Here is a 17,946-nt window from a genome sequence, read left to right as displayed (position 1 = left end):
GGCCACCGGCCAATAACTGCCCACGCCCACCCTAAACTAAAAAATGAATTCTATTTACCCATGAACAGAATCCATTTTAGTATAAGGTTTCAATAACTGGCCAGCCTTAAATAACTAGCCACCTTATACTAAAATGAATTTTGTTTTTAGGTGAATAGAATACATATTTAGTTTTAGGGTGGCCAGTTACTGGCGAATTACCCTATGTAAATGCGGCGTGTATGGGGTATCACGGTAGGTATTATTTATAGTAGGGTAATTCGCCAGTAACTGGCCACCCTAAACTGTTTTTTCTCAATAAATAAATAATAAATAAAAAAAGGAATAAAAAAGTTAATTACGAAAAAGTATTTATTACTACATTGTATAAAACATCAAGAACAAATTTTCTGATGAGCTTCAAGTTCAGTGTGGGTGGTGAATGTGGCATCACACTTTGGGCATTTCTTCTCGGATGAATGGTGCCTGTAACAAATAATTTAAATAATAAATGATAAATAAGGTTACATACAGCCAGAGGCAAGTAAATATATAGAAGACTGATAATCGTCGCGAGTCATATCATTGTTGACGACAACAATTTGTCTTAGATGGCGCTGTAGCAGGCGTGTCTCACTCCGCGATTTCGTCGCTTTGCTACAGGTAGCTAAAAGTACATCCGTTCGGCCCCAATTTTGGGGAAAGTCATAAGCCGCGCGTGGCGCTGTCGCCACCTAGCGGCCATATCTGTGCTGATCGCATAGAATTAATATGACTAGAACAACTGTCAATCTTCAAAAGTGCGACCAAAAATGAAATGCAAGTGTGTGCGTAAATTGTCTATGTGAGATCAAAAATAGTGATGTCATGTTACAACATATTAATAATCTGTCGATGTTTGATTGCTTTATCGACTACTTTTTCAAATGTGTTATTTTAAACGTTAAAATTCTACGACATTATGACGTACAAATAACACTTGCACTGCGTGTGTTATCAAAATCATTGCAGACTTATCTTAATGTAACTCTTACTGTGTTGGAAAGTGAAGTTTAAATTTACCGCTAAACATGAGCACCTTCAAAAAGGTATAACAATCGTTATTATTTGAAATCGGTTATAAAAGCTAATATCTTAATGATGTCTTGTGAAGAAATAATTACATAGCTGTTAATATACCGACAAGTTATCGATACTGTCATATGAACATTTTGTCAAGCCCTAGCGTAAAGTAACAGGTTATGTTGTTACACAAAATATTTTAAATTATAGACTAATATGATAAAATATTAGCACATGTTTGCGCCCTTTTGGCGCTATTTAAATAAAACAAATGTTAAATTAAATTACCATTTTTAATGGTATTCAATGAGTACAATATATAAGGTTCTTTATAAGTCTAGGACACGCGCGATGGGTACGGTGGTTAGAATGCAAGAGAGTGATGCTTGCGGCGCGCTGCCTGGAGATGCGTTGCATAGGCGAAACTCTGGCGCCAGCATCGCGCTTTCTGGTTGGCCGCTGACCTCGCCGTGCATGTTGGCATCCTGGAGATGCAGGGCTGCGTTCTAACACATCATTGGTTGGCTCGAAGGTGGCGGTGCTGCCAACAGCGCTAACATACTCCGGGACGCTGAAAGCCGAGGGTCTTTCAGGACTCTCTCTGTTGTTCAGGCAACGGACATATTCGGTTGAGTGCTCGCTTGACTATCCCTCTAGCGGTATTGATGTCAGCTACGCGCGGCACGCCATCCTTTCCGTTATATAGTTTGACGAATCTGCCCATGCGCCATAGCAAAGGCGGCAAGCCTTCCTCCTTAATGAGTACGAGCTCTCCGAGCTGTAGATCGCGTTGCCTCTCGCGCCACTTGTAGCGTTGTTGCAGTAGGGACACGAACTCGGTCGACCAGCGTTTCCAGAAGTGTTGCCGCAGCTGTTCTAGCCTCAGGAAGCGGTCCAGGCGGTTCGGGTTCCGGTCTTGCAGTGGCGGAGCCGGCAGCGACGTGAGCGGCCTAAAAATGAGAAAGTGCCCGGGAGTAAGGGGGTAAAAGTCATTAGGGGAGGAGGAGAGTGGGCAGAGAGGCCTACTGTTCAAAATTGCCTCCACTTGGCTAAAAAGAGACGAAAGTTCCTCAAAGGTAAGGTGTGTATTGCCCAAAACTCGTTTGAGGTGAAATTTGGCGCTTTTAATGCCGGCCTCCGCGTAGCCATTAAAGTTAGGAGCATAAGCTGGCGCAAATTTAAATTTTATACCTTGACCAGCTGCAAAATCAGATATATCGTTTTCATATAACTTAAAAAAATCATTTATCTCTTTGGCTGCAGCTACAAAGTTTCTACCATTATCACAAAACAGCTCCGCAGGTCTGCCGCGCCTGGCGATAAATCTGCGGAGTGCCAGCACAAATGCATCTTTAGACAGGTCGCTAACAGCTTCTAAATGAACACATTTATATCTTAAGCATATAAATAGACACAGATAACATTTAGTGATTTTACATCCACGTCCACGGCGATCTGTTATTAAATAAGGACCTGCAAAGTCAACAGCTGTTGACGTGAATGGAAAATCAGCATTTATGCGCTGCGCTGGTAAATTGCCCATTATATTTTTTAAAGTTTGGCCAGCGATTCTTTTACAAGTGACACAATTGTGGGCCGTGCTCCTTGCGACGTTTCTGCCCCCGACTGGCCATATCAAGTCCCGTACTGAGCATAGCAATAGCTGTGGCCCTGCATGTAAGAGACGTATGTGTTCATGTGTAAAAATGAGTTTGGTTAGTGTGTGTTTAGCACGTAATAACATGGGATGCTTCTGTTCGTAACTACAATCTGAAGCATCTAGCCTTCCCCCGACTCTCAAGAGACCTTGTGAGTCCAAAAATGGGTTCAGAGTTATAATGTGTGATCTAGGACTCAACCTATGACCTTTGCGCATCGTTTCAAGTTCAGAAGCAAATGACTGCTGTTGTGCAATTTTAACTAAAGTATGCAAAGAGTCTGTAAGCTCTTGTGGCGATAGCGAGCCAGTTAATTTAGGCAGGCTGGGCTTACAGTTATTTATGAAACGGCGCACATAAGCCATAGTATGTTGTAGCCTTTTATATTTAGAAAATCTATTAAAATCAATGACAGATGGTCCATCGTCTGTGCTTGTAAGCATAGACATTAGTTTGATTTCTGGCAAGACCTCCGGCTCGACAGAATTTAGCTCTGGCCATTCATTTTCAGGCTTTAATAGAAACTCGGGGCCCTTCCACCACAGAGCGTTTCCAGAGACATGCTGTGGATCAACACCACGCGTTGCAAGATCACTTGGATTTTCTTTTGTAGGTACATGTCTCCAGGTGGCTCCGGGAGTGAGACTGGCTATAGCGGCTACTCTGTTTGCTACAAAAGTTTTTAGTTTGGATCTGTCTGTCTTTAGCCAAGCCAGGCAGCAGCTAGAGTCAGTCCAGAATATTGTGCGAGAGACAGGACGTCTCCAGGCTCCTACTACGGCTGCATATGTTTGTGCTGCTAACAAGCACCCAGCTAATTCTAATCGTGGTATAGTTGTGCGCCGGATTGGAGCTATTCTGTCTTTCGCACACAGCAGGTGGACTTGTTGTTCACCCGAGTCAGAAATAGTTTTTACATAAATGCAGGCTGCATATGCAGTCTCTGCAGCGTCAGAAAAGCAATGTAGTTCTATTGTGGAGGGCGCCTCGCACAATACATATCTAGGTATACTGAGTCCTTTAATGTGATGCAATTTTTTTATAAATCGCGACCAGATTCGCTGTATTTCAGGCGAAACTGGCTCGTCCCAAGATTTGCCTTCTTTCCACAAAGTTTGTATTAATATCTTAGGTTTGACTGTGCACAAGCTTAAAAGACCTAAGGGATCAAATACTTGGAACGTTTTAGACAAAATTGTTCGTTTTGTAATTGTTTCATCAGAGTGATCATTTTTAATTGAAAAGTTTAATATATCTTGGCTGGGTTGCCACCCCAGTCCAAGTGTTTGACAAGCTTGACTCAAAGCTAGATGATCATCTTGATTAATGAAATCTGACTTTAGTAACGCGTTTGAATTCGAACGGTATTTACGCAAATTGAAACAACCAGAGGCTAAAGACTGTGAGACGCCGGCCTGTATATGAAGCAGCTCTGATTCAGAGTCTGCGCCTGTTAATAAGTCATCACAGTAAAAATCATTTTGTATAATGGTCCTAACCAAAGGATCCTTGCTCTCAGCCCCTAACTGCCACAAACAGCGAGCCGCTAGCCAGCTCGCCGACGCAAAGCCATACGTTACTGTATTTAAAGTGAGAGAGCGTATAGGTAGGTGCTCGTCTTCGCGCCATAGAATCACTTGTAGGTTTCTGTCCATTTCATTCATTAAAATTTGCCTGTATTGTTTTTCTATGTCACCCGAGAGCACATACCTGTACTGACGGAATCTAAGCAATATTTCAAACAGTGAGTTTTGGATATTTGGTCCTACCAACTGAATATCATTGATAGAATAACCAGAGGAGGTTGGGCAACTAGCGTTGAACACAGTTCTTAAGCGAGTAGATTCACTCTCCTTCATCACAGGGTGATGAGGGAGGTGGTTGGCTGTATAACATTGCTTAGACTCCGACAGATGCCCTAAATCCCTATATTCATTTATGAAATCAACATACATTGATTTAAGCTCAGGCTGTTTACTAAAACGCTTTTCTAAGTTAAATAAGCGCTTTTTAGCTATGTTGAATGTGTTGCCTAGGCAGTCTGGTGTATCTTTTAAAGGTAAACGCACTACAAACCTGCCGTCAGATTGGCGATAGGTATTTTCAACAAAGTGTTTTTCTATGGGGTGAGAGTCGAACTCACTCCCATTTTTGATGGAGTCCGCCTCTGACGGCAGCTCCTCTGTCTCCCAAAACTTTGTCATTTGGGCCGACAGATCAGCTAAGCAAAGATGGCTACGTGTGGTTACCGAATTTACATGTGTAGTGGCTCCCTCTACCGGGCCAGCTACTAGCCACCCAAGTTTAGATGGGATTAGGAAGGTGCGCTTGCTCGTTGGCATTGTTTTTGCAGCACCTGTTACAATTGACCAAAACATTTCCACTTCCAACAGCATATCAATTTGGGATGGCACATTAAAAGTTGGGTCTGCAAGCTGCATAGTAGCAGGTAAATTAAGTTGACTAACGTCAACATATTTTAGTGGGAAGCGATCAGTTATTTGGTCTAAAACTAGAAAGTCAAGATTGGCATTGAAATCGCTTAATTTAGATTTAATATGAGCTGCACAACGTACAGGCTTATAGGTCAGAGGCGTATTTCCTATTCCTGTAACATTTGAGGCAGTTAGAGGCTGAAGATCAAGTTGCAAGCGTTGTCTTAATGCTTCAGTAAGATAATTAGACTGTGAGCAGCTATCCAACAGACACTTCACAGTTTCTTTTTTATTGTTGAAAGGGTTAACTATTTCAATTAGAGCAGTTGAGAGCAATGCTTCGCTATTGGTAAGCAAAGTATTAGCAGTGAAGGTGTGATGCACCTCTGCACTGTCAGAAGTTAGCATAGTGGAGGCGCAGGCTACATTAAGATAAGATAAGATAAGATAATATTTATTCAATAAAACTTATGCTAGTTTGATTTTTACACTGGTAATTTTGCAATATATACTTAAGTAATAGGACATTCATACATATTATTTTCTAATACACTTTAATAAAGTTAGAACTAAAATACCAACTATAATTTTATTTTCAATTGCTAAATATAATTTAATAAACATACCTAAACTAAGTAAACATTTACTTGTATCTTAGGTATGCAGATTTTGTAGGTCAATGAGTAAGTGGGGAAATGCTTAAGTTAACAAAAATATTATTTATAATAACAATAAACTAAGTGACTATGTTCTACTATAAAAAATGTTAAGTCGTGACATAACTATTCAATTTGTACAAATAAGTCTATCCTAATTTTAAATTCAATGTAGCTCATCAAGTAAGACGTTGTTTGCGTTATCTACCTTTGTTGATATGTGCAGCAAATGGCGTTTAATCGCGGCGCTCTAGTCGCCTTCATAGTTTATGGAATTTAAATATCTAATTTGCGCAAATTTCATCGCTGGACACTGCTCGTCTCCGGTTTTATGATTGCACGGCTTCTTAAAGCGTTGACATGTAGCGCATTTGGGAGGATCGCCTTGTTTTGTGCACTCTTTTATACTGTGTCCTGATGACCCACAATGTCCACACGTAGGTGCTGTATCTCTGCAATATTTAGCCGAATGGCCGTATAAATGGCAAAAATAACACCTGGTCAAGAGAGTAAAGTCTCGTACTGGGCAAGATGTCCAATTAATAAAAACGCGTTGTTGTTGTATAAGCATTCGTCGTATTTCGGCTGTGCATTCTAGAATGTAGTTGCAGGTGGATAAGTCATTTTTTCCTGATTTATGACTAAGTTTCACTGAGCTCATAAATATGTCCCTGGAGAGACTCGGTTGAAGGTCCACAAAGTTTTGTTCGAAAATACAATCGAATACCTCTTTTTCGGTCATATTTGTCGGGACTCCTAGTATGATTATCTTCGGTCTCCTTTTGGTCGTGTCTTCCACTTTAAGTCCCGATTGCTGAAGCTGCTGAGATGCTTTAAGCTTTTCGAGGTCATCCTTTCTATCAGTGCTGATTATGATACCACCATTCTTTGTCTTCCTCATACCGCGAACGTGAAGTTTTAGGGCCTCTGGCTTGATTAAGTTTTGGATCAGGTGTTTGGTATCCTCACTAGATTTTTCTTTATCTGCAGGGTAAATAGCGATGCTGCTAGTATTGGTGGGCACCACAGCTGAACTTTTCCCGGTCCTGACCATATCGGCGAAGGATTGTTTTGCTTCGGTTGTTGTTTTAGCTTCCAGGCGCTGCTTGATTTCATGAAGTTGGGTGCTAATGTTTTTTTGCTGGGACAGGGTATTCACTTGAGCTTGGCAAAGTAAGAAATTCTGTTTGACCGCTTGATACTGAACAGCCATTTGAGAGATTCCGCCCAAAACGCTTTTACTAAGCGTGTTTATTCTAATTTTTTGGTCTGAATTTAACTTGCCCTCATTTGAAATGGTGCAAATTTCATTAAGGCGCCTTTCAATTTCGGATATCCAATTCTGGATTTCGGCAGTTGATACAATTTCGGGTCCTTCGGCTGGTGCTACGGCTACCGGGGTTCCTTGGGCAGTTTCCATAGCCGGTCTTCTTTCTGGAGGAGGGCTTCGCAGAGTTCGTGAACTTCTATTAAATGCGTCTCTACCAGTCATCGCAACGTTGTGAAATTGTATCCATTACACAGTCTGTATAACTCCGCGTATATTCACAGTTTATAAGAAAAGTGCTGACACTGATTTGACACCGTTACAATTTTATTGTTATGAATAAATAAATAAGTGCGCAGTGGACACGACCACCAACGACGGCAGTCGGACAGCTCGGATGACAGCCCTAGTTACCCTACATTAACCCTAGCACTATCGGTAGACTGAACTGTCTGTTCCATGTTAGCTCCACTATTAGAAGTGTTAGTTGGTGAGGTGTGTAGGTATGTATTGTGTCGTCTCTTACATACGCGACAGCCGTTTAACTTGCAAGCGCGGGTCTCGTGGTCCGGTCGGAGGCAGACATGGCACAGCTTCAGGGTGGACGCCCGCGCCCAGCGCTCGTCGACTGACATTTTTCTAAAGACTGGGCAGTCGTACACCCTGTGATCGCCATGGCACACGACGCACGGCCGACCCTTGTTGTCACTTTGTTTCTCTGAAATCATGAAGGTTTTTATGTTTTTATCATGTTTAAATGAAGTTTTATTAGCCACAGGCTCTGGCTTGTGGTTAGCTTGTTTGTCCCGCTTTGAGCGGTATAGGTTTTCTAAAATATCTGCACGATTCTTTAAAAATTCCCTAAAATCTTCAAGTGTGGGCCACTCCTTAAGAGTGTTTCTATGCTCTTCCCATTTTGAATTAGTATTAGTGTCCAATTTAGCCGCTAACAAATGTACTAACATTGTATCCCAGTGCTCCGTTGGTTGCCCCAATGTTTTAAGGGCACGGAGGTTTTTAGTAACATGGTCGCTTAAAAATCTTAATGATTTATCAGATTCTCGCTGTATGGGCTCTAAATTAAATAAAGCATTTAAGTGGTTAGTAATCAGTTGCCTTTTGTTACTGAACCTGTCACATAAAAGTTTCCAGGCTTCAGTGTAGTTGGCAGCGGAAACTTCTAAATTTGCTATGACTCTCGAAGCCTCTCCCTCAAGATAGGAACTCAGATAATGAAACTTATGGATAGGCTTAATGTGTTCATTATTATGAATTAAAGATTCATAAAGGTCTTTGAATTCCATCCATTTATAATAAGATCCGTCAAATTTAGAGATTTTAATTTGAGGGAGCTTGAAGCCGAGATGCTCCGAGTGACAGCCTCCTGAAGAACAGGTTTTAACAGAAGTCTCCGGTGACATTTTTTGAGCCTGAGAGCGTTCAAGTATACTCTGAGCTGTAGCTATAGCAGTGTTAATATGAGTCTCATTAGTGTCCCGTTCTAAAAGTTCACTGTCAAGATTGTCAGAGTTAGCTACTTCTATCGAAGTTTGCAGCTCGTCAAGGCGCGTGGATAACTCTATAACTTTATTTAATCTTAAGGTCAGCTCATTGAATTTAACACCGGTTAGCACTTCATCATCTGTAATTGTTTTTAAGTAGCCACGGAATTTAGAAACCTGACCCTTTATGGAGCCACGTTTAACACGTAGTTCTGCCAAAAGAGCTTCCCTTTTTGCTGCTTCAGTCATGTTGAATTATGTTTTTAGCTGAGCTAGCAAGTCTAACAAAATTTTAATTTAAATGCAAGTTTAAAGTTATCCACGTAAGAAAATAAAAATTGGCAAAACAGCTTACGCCCCTTAGTGACTTCAACAGCTACGCAGAGGTGCCCTTGGTGTGTCGCAGCAGCTTGCGGCTTCACACTGGACAACTTGCCACGTGGTGATAGATGTGGGCGTGGCACGATGTATTCGTGGCACGCGGCACGCACTTCGACAGGTTGCCCACTGAAATTGTGCAAACGAATATGTGCATATGCGAACACAAACCAAGATGCAAGCAGCGGTGAAGTTAAAAAGAATCTGATTAGGTCAGCGAAAGTACTCGGAATACAATTAAGAAAGTCAAATTTTAAGAGAACACACGTTTGGGCCTTTAAGTGCAAATGAATTAAGCGTGAATGCGTGATTAAAAAGGTTTCGTCACGAAATAAAAAAAGGCTCATGCAATTTCACTGGTTTTTAGAAAAGTACGTCTTTAAATTTTAAATGGAATGAATAATAGCACTTCACTATAGTTTAAATGAAATTAAGAAAGCCCCGATAGGCATTTAAGCAGAAATAAAGTTTAACAGATGCTTAACACTGTTAACAGTAGGTATATGCCAACGTGGCAGAAAGCGAGCCCGCACACGATTATCACACTTTGAAGAACTATTCTGAAAGTAAAACACAAATGAAGGCAATAATTACACAATAAGCACTCTTTTAAGGTTAGGTTGTAAGGGAATTCAATGGTATTTGAGTTTAAAGTAAGTTGTCAAGTGAGGTTAAGTAAAGGTCAAAGTCAATGTAGGTACTAAATTATTATTGGGAATGTTGAATTTACGTTACAATTTACGCAAAGAAATTTAAGTTGAGTTTTAATTACCAAAAGGATTTTAAGTTTAAAGTTAAGGCAAAAGGTATTTAAGGTAAGAATGGCAAAGGTAAGGTAAGTGGTTAGGTGGTAAGGGGTAAGGTAAAAAACGGGTTATGTTGGGCACCCCTCACGGCACTTTCCTCGATTCGCCAGCCGCCACGCGCTGCCGCCTTGTTGCTATGCGCCGACGCTCCTCGTAGTTTTGAACCGGACCCAGTCGCCGCTGCCTTCCCTCTTGTGTCTTCGGGTTTATCTTGAGCTGGCGGCGATGGCACGCGGTGTTGTTGGTTGGTAGCTTGCGTCGACGCCGGCTCCAGGCCCACAGCGTCCCAAGATGGCGGCCTTTGCTCAGGCACTGTAAAAAGGCTCAAAATATTCCGCGCGTGTCCTGTCACGGTCACCAATTTATGTTTGCGCCCTTTTGGCGCTATTTAAATAAAACAAATGTTAAATTAAATTACCATTTTTAATGGTATTCAATGAGTACAATATATAAGGTTCTTTATAAGTCTAGGACACGCGCGATGGGTACGGTGGTTAGAATGCAAGAGAGTGATGCTTGCGGCGCGCTGCCTGGAGATGCGTTGCATAGGCGAAACTCTGGCGCCAGCATCGCGCTTTCTGGTTGGCCGCTGACCTCGCCGTGCATGTTGGCATCCTGGAGATGCAGGGCTGCGTTCTAACACATCATTGGTTGGCTCGAAGGTGGCGGTGCTGCCAACAGCGCTAACAGCACACGAAGGAAGAAAAACTTATAATGAACTTTATAAACCGGCTTCTTACACTTTTTACGCTGTTAATTTGACAAAATATCGTTATGAAAATTTCGCTCGGAATATCATAAATCCTCTGAAATGAGTATTTGCTTGGATTATTTGGCACTGTAACACTGAAATCCGGCACACTACAAGACACCATCTTCACTGAATTACTTTATTTAATACTTTTCGTCCTAATCCGTGTATATTTTTCAATTTGAAAATTACCGTGATACGCTCTTGGCCGTCCGCGGCCGTCGTCAAACTCAAAAGTGGTTACGTTTTCTCATTGGTAGTCTGACTTTTTCGCACTCATGGGATGTTCATATACGCGATGGCTTCCCTTTCGCACACTTAAGCTGTCTGTCAAGCGCGAGCGCGAATTGTATGTCTGTGGCTGATCGTAACAGACGCGTTTTGTTAAGAGAGTGAGTATTCTGTACTTAGTACTATTATTTATTCTGTGGCTGTAGGTAGGTATATTTTTATCTTCAAAACTCAAAATAGGCTCGTTTAACCGCTGTTACAGGTACAAAACCACAATGAAAATGTTTATGTGTGTATACACAGTACAGTGCCATTTACTTTTAAACTTCTTAAAGGCGTCACTATACAGATGGCCATGATTTCTAAAACAAAAGTTCTGTGAGTTGGTTGGGTTATGAAATTAGGCGTTAAATACACCAGGTAGGTAGTACCTATGCATGTCATGCATGTGTCTGTGGCACAGACACATGCATGTCTGTGCAGCGTGCTACGTTGGGTGCGCGTGCGCGCGTCCCCTGCTGTGCGTGATGTGGTGAAGTGTCAGTAGAGACAGCTATACAGTTAGAGTGAGACAGCTATACCTGTGCACGTGTCTGTGCAGCGTGCTACGCTGGCTGTAGCGCTTGCCGCACGCTGTACAAGCGTGCGCGCGTTCCCCGCTGTGCGTGATGTGGTGTAGTTTTAGATTTGAGCGTCTTGCGAAAGCTTTGTGGCATATGCTGAAATTAAGGGTATAAAATACAAAACACTGCTAATATTTTCAGTTATGCGACATCTCCAGACAAAAGCTTTCTTGGTATTTAATATGGTAATAAATAATCCTTAAAATAAGACAATATGGTATCTTTTTCTTTCTAAAACGTTACGGTATATCCGCTGCGAGCAGAAATAGAAGCTGGCCAGTTTTGTTATTTACAATTAAGGTCATTTTGATGCCGGTAATGATGTACGAATATTGATTAGGCTGGTCCACACGGAACGAAATTGCTGCGCGAAGCAGTTGTGTAGATGTGCCTCGGCCGCATTGCCTCGGGCGGGGCACGTCTCCACCGACCGAACTGCCTCGCGCGGCAAATTTCCTCGCGAGGCAGCTCGTTTTGTGTGGACCCTATTGGCGGGGTGTTTCGCTTAAGCGCGCGCAACACGACATTTCAAACATAAACAGAGAGAATTACACTGTCTTTGTCTTACCCTAGTAATAGCACCCAAAAGAAAGTATAATTTAATTTTCTTGATTCTTACTGACTGAGTGAAGTGGTGTTTTCCACACTATATATGAACGTATGAACGATTAAAAGTAAATATCTGGGTGACCGAGCTTCGCTCGGAAAATATATAAATATTCGAAAATGCGCGTTTTCCCAGAGATAAGACCTAGCTAGATCGATTTTTCGCCCCCAAAACCCCCGTATAGCAAATTTCATCGAAATCGTTAGAGCTGTTTTCGAGATCCCTGAAATATATATATAGAAATAAATAAATAAACAAGAATTGCTCGTTTAAAGGTATTAGATTAAAATGGCAACACTAAATTGTGAGCAGACCTGCAGGAATATGGTTTCACGCCTGTGTGTAGCCTCTTGTGGATCGCGAGTTGCTCTGAGCTGGATAATGTTTTACCACACAGATCGCACAGTACACTGTATGTTATACCATGCTCCTGAAACATAATCAAATAATAAAAAGTGCTATTTTTTTTACACATAAATTTTCACTCACAAAACAGTCTGACAGTCACAATCGTGATAACTTTCCCTAACGCATGAAACATTTTCTTTCTCGCTCTCAGAACTGTCTAAATTACTACTAGCAGTCGTGAGCCCAAGGTGCCCGAAAAGAAAGTGATTTAACTCGTGGTAATTCATAAAGTAAGTGTAGAATATTCAGGCAATAAATGTTAACAAAAACAAACATAACAATAATTTTATTGCACACCTTAATAAAGGAACATGACTTAACTAAGAAGTTTGTTCTCGCTTTATAAGATTTCGTAGTCACCAATGAACCCTAAGACTTTCAAAATATCAGTTTGTTCGTCTGTGGTTTTTTAACGTATTTTTTTTTTGTCTAGCCGGGTTTTTTTTGTACCTTCAAATGCCTCGTAAGTGCCTTCATAGTCCCGCAAGGCTTGGAGCAGTGTACGCACACGTAACGTTTCTTTGAGGACGCTTCAGGGTGCACGGCACTGCAATGAGCCTTCAGGTACCTGTTACATAGGAAATAGTAATATGGGGCATTATCTATGAGAAGGAACCTTATTGTCGATGGCGCTTACGCCGCTCAGCGTCGCGCGGCATTGTATTTATATCGGAGCATTCGTTAACAAAGGCGTAAGCGCCATCGACAATAAGGTCCCTTTTCATAGATAACGTCACATATTAATAAATAAAACTGTCTTAGATCGCAAAAAAATTGTGAAAATTTCGTGTCATTTGTAAAAATCTCCTTACCACGTAAGACCCGCCATAGAAAGTTTTTAAATTGAACCTTGTTCTTTAACACATTCAGTGCCAGCGGTTGCTACGCGCTACGAGCGTAGCGTAACCGATAACATGGGAAAAAACCGTATGTAGCGAAAAGCGACTAAGGATAGTGCACACACCTGGCAGTAAATGCAAAAGCAATGAAACAAAAGAAATGGTAGGCACTCTATTTTATGAAAAGTTCAAATTAAATTGCAACAAATATGTACATTGTAATGTACAGACTTAGGAGGTTAAATTACCCTGTTACAGAAGTTCCTACAAAATTCGTAGGTTTTTTGCGATTATGTTGGGTATGGGAGAGGACCGAGCTGCATAGAGGTTAGCGTGAAGACAGCCACCCCACTTTAAAAAAAATAAAAAAATGAAGGAATCGGGTCCAAACGATTCCAATGCCTGAACAATCATGAACTAACGAATATCTTGCTATCTAGACCAAAAAAACTTGCAAAAAGTGGTATGGGGTGGCTAGCGTGAAGACAGCCACCCCCATTTTGTTTTTAAAAAAAATCGATGATGGAATCGGGTCCTTACGATTTTACCTACTGAACAAACGTGAACTAACGATGAACTAACGATATAGATATGCCATTTGCGGGCAAACGATATGGGGTGGTCAACTTCACGAGCATGCCAAGAGGGCGTACCTGGGAAGACCGACTGGTTACCGATACCGCTGGGGAGACAGCGTGGAAGCGGATCTGTCAGCTTTCAGCTTCAAGCCGATAATTGGCAGGAAACGGCGCAGGATCGGGAAAAATGGTGTGCTCTCGTTTCGGAGGCCAAGATCCTCTTTGGGTCGCTGAGCCGAGTTAGTTTAGTTTTGCGATTATACCCACCTGTCCATATGAAACGCCGTTCCGCATATATCGCAGGTGTATGGTTTAGCCCCAGTGTGTATGTTCTGATGCTGTTCATACCAGGTCTTCACTTGGAAGCTCTTTCCACAGGTCTCACATTTGAACTAGAAAATACAGCAATTGATAATTAAGGTGGCTTCTTTTTATTGTACGTATAGATCTTTTAATTTTTTTATGTATTCATAAGTTATATGACTTTTTTTTAACTTTTATATATTTTAGGGACCAGCCCTATGTTATGTCTCTTTCGAAGGTTTTCAAAATGGTTTTATATAACACTAATTAAGATAAATCCTTTTCCGCAGTCTACCATATTTATGGTGTACAATATTTTAATATCATGCACAACATGCAGTCAATTTATTTGCAGTATTTACATATAACACTTTATAGAATAAGCTCCCCAGTGTGTGTGTGTGTGTGTGTGTGTGTGTGTGTGTGTATGTGGTATGTGTGCGTGTGTGTGTGTGTGTGTGTGTAGTCTCTCTAAAGTCTATTTTTTTATTCGGTAGACTGAAATGACAGTTAATAGTATGAAATGACATTTCATGTTCATACAATTAGCTGTCATTTCAGTCTACCGAATAAAAAAATAGACTTTAGTAAAATTGTCAGATCATGTTTCTATAAAGTATGCATGTAGTGTAGTGTATAGTGTATAGAATAAATCAAAGGATTACCTTAAATTCCTCCTTGTGCCTTCGCTCATGACTCTTCAGGGCTCCGGAGTACACTGTAGCAAAGCCACATCCCAATGAGCAAGACATTTTCATACCATTGTGAGCTCTGCCATGTCTTATGATTTCTGACACAGTTTTATATGTCCTTCCTGTAGTGATCAAAAAACCAAAAATATTTTTTATAGTCTACTCGAAAATATACAACACAAAAAAATATACAATACAATACTCTTTATTGAGGTGTGCATCACACAGTTAACATTACATGTAGAGAAACATAAACAATGATAATTGGATAGAGGTAACAACAGATGGTCTTAATGCAAACTTATTAGCGGTTTAGGCAATGTTAAAGAAGTATTTGTTACAATATAGTCTGTCAAGCAGGATATGTCAGTAGCAATGTAAAACAAACTAAAGTATGGTATCCCTAGGAAACAAACCAAAAGCAGCAATGTACATCGAACAACGATGAAATGTAAACAAAACAGTTCCACAGATAAGATATAAATGACACGCGATTTTCGAACAATTCAACCGTAGTGTTGCGAATCCGCGATTTTTCAAATTTGCCGCCTTTTTCTACAGACAAGATTTGCTTGACCAAGTATATTTTATATTTTGCTCAATTGTGAGTAGAGTACACAGCACTTCTAATTTTATGTCACCATCAACATACCCACTGTATTCTGGCAAATAAATAATTTGTATTTGGTAGCTGGTACTTATAGCTCAGGTTTATACCTAATTTAAGTATCAGCGAAAGATCTTGGACAGAGAATCCTATGTAACATATCTTAAGAAATTATGTATGTGATGTAACCTTTTGAACTTAGTAAACTTTATCTTATCTTATCTTGTATTTGTATTTGTAAATATTTCATTTAGACAGCAATAACTCACTATTAGCCTCGCGTTGGAGGATTCATTCAATATAAAATAGTGCAATGTATGCAATGTACTTACCGCAAAGTTTACAATGGAAATTTTCGTCACAATGTGTTTTAGCATGTTTATTTACCGATCTTACATTATCATAGGTTTTGTCACATTTATTACATTTGTATATTTTTTCATCACTATCAATTTGTGTATACTGATTTCCTTTAGTTTCCGCTTTGACTTTATGTACACTGTTGTAATGATTTAACAATTTATTTTGACTAATAAATATTTCAAAACATGTAAGACATTTAAAACTAAAAATTCTTGGAGAAACATTTGTCTCTTTAATCTCTATTTCAGTTTTAGTAACATTTGTGTCTGTGTGTCCAATATTACTATCTCTTGTTTTCAAAAGTGGTACATCATCTTCGGGATCAAAATCAGTATCACAGTCGGAATTAATAACTTCAGTCTTAATTTTTACTTCATTTTCTTTTACACTGTCAATGGCTTCTTGATTTTCATGTATCAGTGTGTTTTCTTGTTTGATTTTATTTTTTAATTGTTCGTAAAATTTGTCTAAAGCGTATTTTCCTTTGTTCAGTTCTTTGAGCAGATTTTCCTCGTTTTTTTGTACTTGCAAGCAGAAATTATTAAAATCGGTCATCTTATTAACACATACGCCGCATATATGATTTGGAAATACATTGTTTAAGGGAATCTGTAAAATGCAATAATAAATACACAGTGATTCAACAGTTATTAAATAGTCGTCATACTTTACCATTAATTAAATATTCCTTGCATATTTATTACTAAGTAATGAATTAAATTTAAGTGAAAACAGTTAGGTGCCTTATCCAATGTTAATTATATTAAAAATAACACGTTAATTAGTCTGAAATATAACTTACATGGATCTTAAAACTTATGCTGTTATACACGATACCATCACAATCGGTTAATGGCCGCATATTATCACTAGAAAACGATAAACAGAGTCTGCAAATGTCGGACATTGTAAAGCTTTAATCCATAATCTGTATTTAATTTAATCATATCTTTTGCTTTTGTTTCTTTCGATAAATATTAAATAACAAAACCAAAACAAACGAGAAACGAGTATTACTGTAAATAATAAGTAACGTTCAGAATTTTCCAGTTAAATATATTGCGGAATGAAATCGAAATAATTACTTTACAATATTATACAATGCGTAAAATATAAATAATTGAAAATTGTTTTTATTACAAACAGTTATATATTTAGTATGATATATCATTTAAATGCTTATAAATATATAGGTTTAAACAAAACGAGCTTGACTGAATGAAGTGATTCCTTTTAGTTTTCGAACGTACTCCGTTGCGTCTTTTTTTTTTTTTAAACAGTTATGGCCTGGATGCGAGTCCTTTAAGCCAATCCGTTGTGTCAGTCAGGAGCGTATTTCAATTTTTAACTTCAAAACATTGTTTTTTTTTTCTAGGTACTTAAAAAAATAAGAAACGAAAATTGATTATTACTGCCTCTAATGCAACCTCTTGGACATGATCCTGCTCCTCCTCGGACACTGGAGTCTTCCTCATGGAGACAAAAGAAGAGCAGAAAAAGGCGCGAAATTCTAAATTTGTATCGGAGCTCGATTCTAAGCGCCTACATTTTTCAAACTTTCTATTATCAAAATTCCAAATTGATACACCAGGCCAGGTATAGGTATGGTATGGTTAAACAAACTTGTTCAACTTGTACCATCCTCCACATCATTTCTTGGTACCTGTTTATATTGTAATGCAATGCAAGGGTTAAAAAACGCATAGGTAGGTATAGCAACTATAAATGACATTAAAATGAAATATTCCCTAAAAATCCCACTTTTTCACTATAACGAGTGATTCACAAATCGTTAGGGGCGGTTTTGATAACTAATTATCAAAATTCTTTATAATCTCCCTCGTAAATACCAACAGATAGCATTCACTAGAATATCGCTACCGTACCAGACCAAGCTGACTTATATGCACAGTCGGAGTCATAAATATGTGTACAAAAATATTCTTTATTCCAACGAGATAAGGTGCGAAATCGGGTAAATGTTTATGATCGTTTAAGTGCTTAGGCCTTTTTGGAATAAATGGTTGGTTTCCGTGCGATAGCTGCGTGTGCGCATCCTGGCAAAAAAACAAAAGAGAAATTGTTGTGGAGTGACTGTTTGGGGCGAGGATTGTGCCTACAAGCACGGAGACTCGGTGAGGCTCAAGTGACGTAAACTATCTGCCGGTGGCAAATTTATCAAATGGGCAATGCCTTGCGGT

General features: G+C 39.6%; 2 protein-coding genes across 2 annotated transcripts; both read right to left on the bottom strand.

Moving 5' to 3' along the window:
* Window positions 1-337: 337 nt before the first annotated feature.
* LOC134658345 (zinc finger protein OZF-like) lies at window positions 338-16,715 on the bottom strand. The gene is made up of 8 exons (XM_063513974.1): window positions 16,548-16,715; window positions 15,715-16,354; window positions 14,749-14,897; window positions 14,048-14,172; window positions 12,814-12,931; window positions 12,270-12,385; window positions 11,307-11,444; window positions 338-465 (listed from the first exon to the last, which is right to left on the bottom strand). The coding sequence occupies exons 1-8, from the start codon at window positions 16,650-16,652 to the stop codon at window positions 375-377; spliced, it is 1,482 nt and encodes a 493-aa protein (XP_063370044.1). The 5' UTR covers window positions 16,653-16,715; the 3' UTR covers window positions 338-374.
* On the bottom strand, window positions 6,041-7,282 carry LOC134658479 (uncharacterized). The gene has a single exon (XM_063514163.1). The coding sequence runs from the start codon at window positions 7,280-7,282 to the stop codon at window positions 6,041-6,043; it is 1,242 nt and encodes a 413-aa protein (XP_063370233.1).
* Window positions 16,716-17,946: the final 1,231 nt, after the last annotated feature.

The sequence above is a fragment of the Cydia amplana genome, chromosome 22, assembly GCF_948474715.1.
Source record: "Cydia amplana chromosome 22, ilCydAmpl1.1, whole genome shotgun sequence".
In the NCBI taxonomy this organism is placed as follows: domain Eukaryota; kingdom Metazoa; phylum Arthropoda; class Insecta; order Lepidoptera; family Tortricidae; genus Cydia; species Cydia amplana.
This window is presented reverse-complemented; position numbering and strand designations above follow the sequence as displayed.

Excerpts from the sequence above, each read along its gene's own strand:
- LOC134658345 (XM_063513974.1), bottom strand. The coding sequence starts at position 16,652 with ATGTCCGACATTTGCAGACTCTGTTTATCGTTTTCTAGTGATAATATG. Across the intron at positions 14,898-15,714 it reads TTTCCATTGTAAACTTTGCG|GAAGGACATATAAAACTGTG; the intron begins GTAAGTACATTG and ends TGATCACTACAG. Across the intron at positions 14,173-14,748 it reads GGCACAAGGAGGAATTTAAG|TTCAAATGTGAGACCTGTGG; the intron begins GTAATCCTTTGA and ends TGTATTTTCTAG.
- LOC134658479 (XM_063514163.1), bottom strand. The coding sequence starts at position 7,282 with ATGACTGGTAGAGACGCATTTAATAGAAGTTCACGAACTCTGCGAAGC.